Source organism: Octodon degus, unplaced genomic scaffold (genome assembly GCF_000260255.1).
Source record: "Octodon degus isolate 3935 unplaced genomic scaffold, OctDeg1.0 scaffold00020, whole genome shotgun sequence".
Lineage (NCBI taxonomy): Eukaryota > Metazoa > Chordata > Mammalia > Rodentia > Octodontidae > Octodon > Octodon degus.
In genome coordinates, this window is record NW_004524596.1 from 392,575 (window position 1) to 403,646 (window position 11,072).

The following is an 11,072-nucleotide window of genomic DNA, read 5'->3' on the forward strand; positions in this document are numbered from 1 at the left end:
AGCTTAGCAAAGCACAGGGACCGCGGTTCAATCCCCCAGCACCACATGCCTGCCAGCCCCGCCCCCTGGTGGGCTGAGCTGGCCACACACACACAAAAATAAAATAAATAAATATTAAAAAAAATAAAAATGAAGAATTAAAAAAAGGAGGAAAAGGGAGGTTGAAGGGAGAGAGAAGATTGGCAAAAAGGAAAAAGCAAGATATGTCATGGACAGACACAAACTTCCTATGATGAGTGCTATCATGTTTATCTTAAATGTACCAATAAAATAAAAGTCAAAAAAAATTTACGGGCATGCTTTTGACCTACATAATAGGAAACTTTTACCTGTTTGTTATGTATCTTAATTCTTTTTTTCTTTCCCATTTCCATGTTTTCCTTTTAATCTTTTCCCTCCCCACTCCATTTACAAAACTTTGTTTCAGTTATTTTCCTTCCATTATTTATCCCAGTACTTTCTTCCTTTCCCCTCCTCTCTCGTTCCCCTTTGCATTTGAATGTTTTCATCCTCTTTTCTAGTATCTATCATTGTGTTTTTTTGTTGTTGTTGTTGTTGGAACCGGGGATTGAACTCCGGCCCTTGCACTTGCCAGGCAAGCGCTTATTCTAGTGAGCTATTTCTTCAGCCCCCATTGTGTTTTATATTACCCCACAGATTATTTATTTATTTATTCCCCACAGATTTTTTTTGAACTCATGATGTTTTAGTGCTTGCATTTTATTCTGGCATGTGAATATTTTTAAGTATTTGTTTACATTTCCAGCTTTTTCCTTTATAATGTAGTACAGTCAGCCTCTTTATATCAAATTCTTTATCTGTGTTTTTAGCTTTTCTTTAGGAGAAATTATCAAGTGGATTAAAAAGACTTTGTGTCTCTGTGCGATTCTGGGGATCAATTCCAGAGCTTTAGACAGGCTAGGCAAGCACTTTACTACTGAGGTATATCCCCCTATATTTTTTAAAAAGGGTTTTTTTATGCCTATCACCAGATTTATTTCTAAAAGGGTTATGTAATTCATATATTTTATTGACTGAAAATAGTTTTCAGAAATAACAAGAGTTACGACATTACTTGAAATTTGAGTGGAAAATGATAATGAACACTTTCTATGTCAGCTGCTCTACTAACCTGCTCTACATAGAATAACCCATGTGGGCTGGGGAGATAGCACAGCTGTCTCAGTACCTGCCTGGCAAGTGCAAGGGCCAGGATTTGACCCCCAGGACTGCATGCCACGCCGGCCCCAGAGCTGCAGGCAGTCCTGTGGCCCTGAAACCAGGCGTGGTGGCACATGCCTGTAATCCCAGCACTGAGGAGGTTGGGACAGGAGGATCACTACGAGTCTGAACTGCATAGTGAGACCCTGTATCCAATAAGTAAGTTTGAAAAAAAGAATAACTCATTCAGTTCTCCCCTTAACTGTATGGAGTAATTTTGTTATCTCCGCTTTGCACTCAGGCACTGAGAGATTTAATCCCTTGCTCAGAGCCACACATCTAGTCATGAAAGGCCGTGTGATTTGTTGCCAAGTGTCCCGGCCATTAGTTATCCCCGTCTCTGTGTCTATCTCTGTCTGTCTGTCCACCCCTCGCCCGCCTCAGTCTTTTAACTGCTATTTTTCTCTATATGTCTTGCCAGTCTTTTTTTACACGCTTGAACCCAGAGGTCATTGCAGGGATTGTAATTGGCAGGTGTCTTTAGATATATCCGGATCCCCATCTGACGTTACTGAGAGAAAGGAAAATTAATAATTAGAAAAGAACCCATTTTCAGCACACTAATGTAGACACTCTGTTTCATAGTGTAGTGGGCCTTTAATCCTCGGCTGGGAGTGTGGCTCAGTGGTGAAACGCATGGCCAGCACCCTGACTTCTTCCCCAGCACCACAAAAAAAGGAACAGGGACATATATAAGTTATTCATCCCTTCAAGTCGCCTGTCTAATGTAGTTGAAATTGGTTTGTTTTGATTGTATTGTTTTTGTAGTGCTAAGAATGGAGCCCAGGGCTTTGCACATGTTAGACAGGTGCTCTACAACTGAGCTATATCCCTAGACCCCAGAACTGCTTTTGGCTTAGTATCGTAAGGACACGAAAAAGGAAGAAGTTCTAGTTACCAGGAATAGCATGTCTTTTTGAAATTATACACAGTTATTGCCAAAGTTATTTGTAAAATGAAACAACTAAAGTATTTCTGGAAGTGATTAATTCTTCTATTGTAGATAATTTAAATATTTTCTTCTTAAAGCTGCTAGTACGAGTTGGCTTCAAGAGCATGTTGCAGATCTTAGTCGGAGGTAAGATGTTACGGAGTTTCATATGCGTTATTTTTAAAAATGTGGGAAGAAATGTATCTAATATGGGGACTTATTGCTGAGGTTACCATGTGAACTGGACAGATCAGGCTCTTATTCTTCCTGTCTCTAAGTTGAGCGAGCCTTGTTCTCAAATCCTTTTTACTTTCCTTAATAAGTGTACTGTAGCAAATGTGGTGCTGCACACCTGTAATCCCAGAAGGGAATCTGAGGCAGGAGGGTCCCTGCAAGTTCAAGCCCAGCCTGAAATGCATAATGAAACCCTGTCTCAAAACACAGTACATTATTTGGTACTAAAATACAAGTTATTTTTTAATACAAGTTATTTTTTACAAGGTTTTCATCAATATTATGTAAATTCTAATGACTACTTTGGGTTTCTTTTATAGCTTGTGTGGCATTATTCCAGGGCTTAGCAGTATCTTCCTGCCCCGAATGAATCCATTTGTTCTGATTGATCTTGCAGGAGCATTTGCTCTCTGTATTACGTACATGCTCATTGAAATTAAGTAAGTATTATTTATTGTCGTCATGTGTTTTTGTTCCTGGGGCCTGACTTTTAAGGGTATTGACAGGAAAGAATAAGTTCATTCTTCTAGCATTGTTGCTAATTACCTGTATACTAGTGGTCAAACCTGGTCCTCGGGTCATCTTCATCTAAAACATTAAGGGAGGTAGAGATTGCGTGTGAGTATTTCTTACCACCATCTGAAACACAGACTAGAAACTGTTGGCTGAGTGAGACAGAAGAGGACAGTAAGAAACACATATACGCTGCTGCAGCTGATATTACTGGGAGAGGGACAAGAGGAAATAGGAGGAGAGCAATTTCTTAAAAATTAAAGTCTCTTCGGAAATAGGCATCACACAGCTACTTAACCTTTTTCTTTTTGTGGCTGTCTCAGCCCACCCTGGGGGCAGGATTTGCATGGCATGTGGTGCTGGGGATTGAACAGTGGTCCCTGTACTTGTCTAAGCTTGCCTAAACATGTGCTTTAGTCTGCTGAGCTATCTTGCTGGCCCCAAGTATTCTACTTTTGATTCTCACTCATCTATAGGTCTGTTTTGTTACTAAGATAATCATTCAAAATCACAAATTGAGTTGTAATTTTTTTTTTCAAACTCCTCCTCTTTGCATATTGATAAAAACTGAAAAGCACAGAATCCTGTGAATCAGCCATCCATCTGTACAGTTTATGGTTTCATTGCTGCTGCAGGGTTTTCATTGTCTAGAACAGTGAGGGTGAACCTTTTAGAGCTTTTAGTAGTACAAACATCCCACTGCAGCCTGCATGCCACAGGTTCACCACACTGTTCTAGAATATCTTCCTCCCTTTACCTTGACTGTCTTTGAAGGCTGACCTCTTTATGCTTAGCCTTTCTGGATCTTTCTGGATTAACCCCAGACCAGTAGCCTTGTCACTCAGTCTTTTGTGTTTCCACAACACCCTTTAGAGATTTTTGTACTTTAATATCTGGAGTGCCTTTTTAAAAAAAAATTTAATTTAGGACAGGGTCTACAGGGTCTCACTATGTAGATTGGACTCGTAGTGATTCTCCTGTTTTCACCCTCCCAAAGGCTGGGATGACAGGTGGGAACCAGCATGCCCAATCTCAGTCGCTGTCTCAGAGCACCCCAGGGGTGGGGTCAGCATGGCACATGGGGATCAAATCTCAGCCACTATCCTCTGAAGCAGGTGCTTTAGTTCACTGAGCTATCTGCCCTCCCCCTTTTTCTTTTTCTTAATTTTTTTTTTTTTTTTGGTTTTTTTTTTTTTTTTTTTTTTTTTGTATTGGGAATCAAACTCAACCTCATGCTTGCCAGGGAGTTGCTGTGCAGCTGAGCTACGTCCCCAGCCCTTTGTTATTATTTCATATATTCCTGCTATTTCTAAGTCATAATCTATGTCTTACTCATGTTTCTCAGTAAATGGGAAAAAGTGAAAAGTGCAAGATCACAATCTGAAACAGACTAGAAACTGTTCAGATTCTATACTGCTGACTGACAGTATTGACACTTTGGTCTATCTTAGAAGTAGAACTTCAGAGTCTGCACTGTTGATGAAGTATTGTGGTTCTGCCTCAGTGGTGCTGTAACAACTTCCTGGAAAGTCACATTTGGGAGAATTTTTAAAGTCTTTATTGAAACAATTATTATGTATGGGACACTTAATAAAATCACTGATCAGTTCCATTACTCTCTTTTGTATCAGAAATTACTAGATCGAGTTTTCTTGTTTGTCTTAAGCAAATGGAAGGAAATCCTTCTAGGTAACAAGATTAAAGCATTCATAGTGAGGAAATGCTAATAGTTTTTCATCTTATCTCTTCATACTAATTAACATTACTATTTTTTCCCACAAACTTTTGGCAAGAAGGCATTCTAAAAATGTTTTGCTTTGTGCAGATCCCTACCTGTAGTGCAAATTTGTAATTAAAAAATAAATTTATTGGGCCGGCCAAGTAGCTCAGGGATTAAAGTGCCTGCAAGCAGGCGCAGGGACCCGGGGTTCCATCCCGGGCCGTCTGCTGTGCCAGCCCCGCCCCCTGGGTGCACTGAGACGGCAATTGAAACTGGGCATGGTGGCACGCACTTGTAATCCCAGCTCTTGGGAGGCTGTAAACAGGCAGATCACTACGAGTAGGATCTAGTAGTGAGACCCTGAACACCCTGTAGACCCTTCCCTAAAATAAAAAAAAAAAATTATCTTGCTTTAAAACATAATGTTCAGTAAATTTAATTGTAAGATGCCCACGAAACATCATTTGAAATTTAAAACTGTTTTCTCCTTTTAGTAATTATTTTGCGGTAGACACTGCTTCTGCGATTGCCATTGCCCTCATGACATTTGGCACTATGTATCCCATGAGTGTGTACAGTGGCAAAGTACTGCTCCAGGTAAGGGTCTTGGAATTCACGTGTTCAATGCTAGTCTTTTTCTCCTACCAAAGTGAAATGTTTTTTTCCTTCTACCAGGTTGTAAAATTTTAGCAAACTGGAGGACCTGTTAGAAAAGAAATTAGAGGGGGCCAGGGAGAAGGTTCAGTAGAATAAGCGCTTGCCTGGCAAGCACAAGGGTCTGAGTTCAATCCTGGGTTCTGCCAACTCCCCCCAAAAAAATAAAAAACAGAAAAGAAATTAGATATAGGCCAGGGAGGTAGCTCAGCGGTTTAAGCACCTGCCTGGCAATCACAAGTTCCTGAGTTCAATTTTGGTACAAAAAAACCCCCAGAAATAAAATCAAATAATAGTGTCTGAAGTTCATATAGCAAGAACTAAATAGAATTTCGTTGACTAATAGAGTAGGAACAGACTCTTCTGCGCTTCTCTAACATACAGTCTTTTTTTTTTTTTTTTTTTTTGGTGGTAACGGGAATCATGACCTCATGCTTGCTAGACAGGCACTGTGGCACCGAGCTATACCTCTAGCCTACAATCCTGAATTTAACTTATTTCCATCTAATGATATTTTAAGCAAAAACAATATTACTTAATTTTTTTTAGATATTTATTTCCCTCAAATCTTTGGCTGTTGAGGGCCAGCGAGGTAGCTTAGCAGACTTAAGTGCCTGCTTAGGCAAGTTCAGGGACTGGGGTTCAATCCCCAGTGTGGCATACCATGCTTGCCCTGCCCCCTGGGTACACTGAACCAGCCATTGAGACTGGGCATGGCGGCACATGTATGTAATCCCAGTACTGGGTAGGCTAAAAACAGGAGGATCACTATGAGTCCTGAGTTGCATTCTGGACCTTGAGCTTACCAGGCAGCTGCTTAAGCCACTGAGCTATCTCCCTGGCTATGCCCTGTACAAAATGTTTACTTTTTTGGCCTTTTCTTGAAGATTCTTGTTGGTTGGCTGGTTGATCTTTTAGATTGTATTTGGCTCTGGAGATAGAATCTTGTTTGTGAGATTTAAAAGAAGGAAACAAAAGCAGAGCCTGGTGGTGTCTATAGTGAGCCAGTTGAAATCTCCCTTCCTTAAATCCTGAGAGTGAACATGGCACAGGCGGTAGCTCGTTCAGAATCCATTTGTGGGGGATTCAAGACCATTGCTACAAGGTTTTTTCTTTCTTGGCTATTCATATTTTCTTTTCTTTTCCCCCAGACAACACCACCCCATGTTATCGGTCAGTTGGATAAACTTATCAGAGAGGTAAGGTGTAATAGTAAATAAAATGATTTTAACTTATGCTAAGAAAGTAAAAGTGTGGGGACATACAATACTTTCTTCAGTGCTACCCAGAATTTTATTCTAGGGGTGTTTTGTTCTTTATAACAACAGGATAAAAGATACAACATAGAAACAAAAGTAGATAGGGTGTGGTGGTGTGTGCCTATAATCCCAGCACCTGGGAGGCTGAAAACAGGATCACCTCAAGTCCAATCTATAGCAAGACTCTGTAGACCCTGTACTAAATAAAATACATTAAAAATAATAATAATAACATAGAAACAAAAATAGAAAAATTTGAGGAATTGCACAGTTTGAAAACCAAATTTGCTTGCAGGATAGAAAATGTAGAATTTTAATAAAAATCAAAATTCACTTTTACATATTTTACCACCTAACATCTCGTTCTATGGATTTAGACTTTTGTTATAAATTTTAACCTGTTAACTAATGAGAGAAAAAGATAATTGAATTAATTAAATATTGGGACTGTTCTAAACTCTTGGTTGTCAGTATCACAAAGACCACTTATCGCGCATAGCTGACAGCCTGTCTCCACTGTGAGGCCGGGCCCTGGAAGTGCCTCCTACACTGCAGTGCCCGCGCACAACACATGACTGCCCTGGGAGTATCCCAACAGGTCACCCAAATACTGTACTATTCTGTTGTACAGAGATTTTTTATAAGGGAATCCAGGGAAAGAAATGATTGGCAGAAAAAAAATTGATAATACATACTGATAGAATCAAACGAGGAGTCATGCACTGTTGGATGGTGGGGTAGGACATGTTTATGACTGAGCAGTTGTGACCTCATTCTAGAATGGTGGAGCTAGCATGGGTCACCGTTGACCAGAGTGGTGGCACCTGGAGTGTTGGAGATTTCTCCTTGTCTCCTATAAGTTTGGGCATATTATTTATAGATTTAAGTCCATAATGAAAAATTCTCATCACTTCTTTCTATGTTATTGTTTAGGTATCTACCTTGGATGGAGTTCTAGAAGTGCGAAATGAACATTTTTGGACTCTAGGTTTTGGTTCATTGGTATGTTTCTTGATGCATTACTTTCTATGTAATTTAAAACATAGTTGTTAATTTTAAAACAGAAAAAAAAAGTATTTCTTTAAAGCTTTTGTAGAGCCTTTGCTTCCCATTTCTGTCCAATTCATTCTAAAAGTTAGCTAGATGGTTTCACTTGCCTAATTGAGATTGATGGGGGGCCTGCCCCTTAGCTCAGTTCTTTAAGTGGCTGCTTCAACCAAGCAGTCAGGCTCAGGTTGCTGTGGTTCGATCCCTACAACTCAAGCCAGCCAAACCTGCCCTGAAGGCATTCGGAGCAAAGAAAAAAAGGAGAGAGATTGATGATTTTTTAAAATTTTATTTATTTTTCTGTATTTTAGGGAAGGGTCTACAGGGTGTTCAGAGTCTCACTACTAGATTGGACTCATAGTGATTCTCCTGTTTACAACCTCCCAAGTGCTGAGATTACAGGCCCATACCACTACACCCAGTCTCAATCGCCCTGTCAGCCCGCTCTGGGATCGAACCCCCAGGCCCTTGCTCCTGCTTGCAGGTGCTTTAATCCACTGAGGTATTTGGCCTGCCATGTGATTTTTTTTTTTTTAAATCTCATGTTGATATTCATAGTAGATAGCCCAGATAAGAAAAATCCATAGTCATAATTCCTAACTATGAAAATTTTACAAAAAAAAGTATAAGGAAGATCACAGAGTTCAAGGCCAGCCTGCACTACATAGTGAAAGCCTATCTCAAAAAAAAAAGTTGCAATAATTAAAAGTAGAAGTATGGATTTTCTTCCTAGCTACAGTTTGAATTTTGTAGATTTTTTCAAATATGTTAAATTGTTGCAATTATACAACTTGCTTCAATATAAAAATTCATATTTTCTAATCCAGTTTGAATTTCATTACCAGAAAAACTTTATTTTTTATTATTATTATTTTTTAATGTATTTATTTAGGACAAGGTCTGCAGGATCTCACTACACAGATCGGACTCATAGTGATCATCCTGTTTTTCAGCCTCCCAAGCGCTGAGATTACAGACACATGTCACCTTGCCCAGTCTCAAGGGGCAAGGCCAGCATGGCAGGCTGGGGATTGAACCCCTGGCCCCTCTGTCTGCCTAAGCAGGCACTTTAATTCTCTGAGCTATCTGGCAGGCCCTTAGGAAAACTTTAGTATGACAGACATGGCTCTGTACCTCTCAAGAGTGACAAGGGAAATACAGAAAAGTATACTCCTGCCCTAAACTTACAACACAACATCCCCATCATTTAGACAAAACTGCATAGGGCCAGCCAAATAGCTCAGCAGATTAAAGCTCCTGCAAGCAGGCGCAGGGGCCGGGGATTCGATCTCCTGGCCTGCCATGGTGGCACACACCTGTCATCCCAGCACTTGGGAGGCTGTAAACAAGAGGATCACTACAAGTCCAATCTAGTAGTGAGACCATGAACACCATGAAGACCCTTCCCTAAAAATAAAAAATAAAAAAGAGAGAGAGAAAATTGCACCTGTTTAGGCAGAGGCAGAGACCAGGGTTCCATCTCCCGGTGTGCTATGCTGACCCCACCCCCAGGGCACCCTGAGATGGCTATTGAGACTGGATGTGGTGGTGTGTGCCTCTAATCCCAGGCTTGGGAGGCTGAAAACAGAAGAATCACTATGAGTCAATCTATTTAATTCTCTGAGCTTGTAGACCCTGTACTAAATACCAGTAATAATAATCATCTCATCATCATCATCATCATCATCATCATCATCTAGAGAAAACTGCTGTTGAAATTTTAGTAGGTATAAACATTGATTATCCTTAAAGTTTTATAATGTGCTCTTTTCAATTGATATCTCCATTTCCTTGTGTCATTGAATATATTTCTATAATATCATGTTTTTAAAATCAAGTAAGGGGGCCGGGGAGATGACTCAGTGGAATAAGCGCTTCCCTGGCAAGCATAAGAACCTGAGTTCAATCCCCGGTTCCGCAAAAAATAAAATAAAATCAAGTAAGATTTCATTTTTTACCTTTTTTTACTTAGAAGATTTTATTTTATTTTAAGATTATTTATTTATTTATTGTGTGTGTGTGTGTGTGTGTGTGTGTGGCCAGTTCAGCCCACCAGGGGGCGGGGCTGGCTGGCATGTGGTGCTGGGGGATTGAACCGCGGTCCCTGTGCTTTGCTAAGCTTGTTCTAAGTAGGTGCTTTAGACCACTGAGCTAGCTCACCAGCCCCACTTAGCAGATTTTAGATATACATAATGAAGATATTCATTATATGAAATTTGTACCTGTAAATGATAAGTCTTCCTTCTTTTCTTCCCATTTCCATCCCCTCCCCTCAGCACCTCCTCCCCTGCTCATTAATTTTTTTTTTTTTTTTTTTAGAACCAGGGATTGAACTCAGGCCCTTGTGCTTGCCAGCAAGCGCTTATTCTACTGAGCTATCTCCCTGGCCCCTCATTTTTTAATCTATTCTCTCTCTCTCTTTTTTTAATGTATTTGGTACAAGGTCTCACTGTGCAACTTGGATTTATAGTGATTCTCCTGTTTCAGCCTCCCCGGCACTGGGATTATAGATGTGTGCCGCCACACCCAGTCTCAGTGGCTGTGGCTCAGCATGCCCAGGGATGGGGCCTGGTGAATCAGGTGATGCCAAGGATTGAACCCTAGTCCCCGCACTTGCCTCAGTAGATGCTTAGTCTGCTGAGCTATCACACCAACCCCATCTATTCTCTTTTGTACTTGTCACTTCTTTTCTTTCTCCTTCACCCCTCCCTTGTTCACCTCTTCATTTGAACATTCACTTCCCATTTCTCCATATGTGTTATGCATTTTGGTCCTTATTTGTACTTTCTCACATCAGAGAAGCAGTGCCATACTTAAATATTTCTCCAATGTATTTCGTTTGGGGGTATGGTTTCAAGGAGCATCCATTTAGCTACAGATATCTCAAGTTTATCTTTCTGTATGGCAGAGTATTACTCCATTGTGTTAAAAAAAAAATCTTTAGGGGCCGGGGAGATGGCTCAGTGGAATAAGCGCTTTCCTGGCAAGCGCAAGGGCCTGAGTTCAATTCCCTGGTTCAAAAAAAAAAAAATCTTTGTTCATCAGTTGATGGGCATTTGGGCAGATTCCAAGATTTAACTATTCCAAACTGTGCTACTGTACACATGGGTGTGCATATATTGGGGTGGTATGATGTTTTTACTTCTTTCAGGAAGACACCAAGAAGAGGAATAGCTGGGTCGGAGGTTGTCTTCTTTTATCATCACTAATAAATAGAAAGGATGGGATATTGCAAATGATTCAAAACTCAAAAGCCAGCTACACCTGGGAGGTATTTCTAAGAAGTAGTTATTTCCTAAGGGTTCTAAATATTAGCACTAAAGTTACTTGCCATAAGAAATTCAGGAGATCCAAGATGGCGGCCAGCAGGAGGCTGATGAAGGAGCTTGAAGAGATCCGCAAATGTGGAATGAAAAACTTCCGTAACATCCAGGTTGATGAAGCTAATTTATTGACTTGGCAAGGGCTTATTGTTCCTGACAACCCTCCATAT

At 40.3% G+C, this 11,072-nt stretch overlaps 1 protein-coding gene across 1 annotated transcript in view; it reads left to right on the plus strand.

The window, feature by feature from the left end:
- Positions 1–11,072, plus strand: part of Slc30a6 (solute carrier family 30 member 6) — a 50,942-nt gene that overhangs the window by 30,902 nt on the left and 8,968 nt on the right. Inside the window, exons 9-13 of the mRNA XM_004627593.2 lie at positions 2,251–2,299; positions 2,707–2,826; positions 5,114–5,216; positions 6,425–6,472; positions 7,466–7,534. Coding sequence (XP_004627650.1) covers positions 2,251–2,299; positions 2,707–2,826; positions 5,114–5,216; positions 6,425–6,472; positions 7,466–7,534 — 389 coding nt within the window. The remainder of the gene's footprint in view (positions 1–2,250; positions 2,300–2,706; positions 2,827–5,113; positions 5,217–6,424; positions 6,473–7,465; positions 7,535–11,072) is intronic.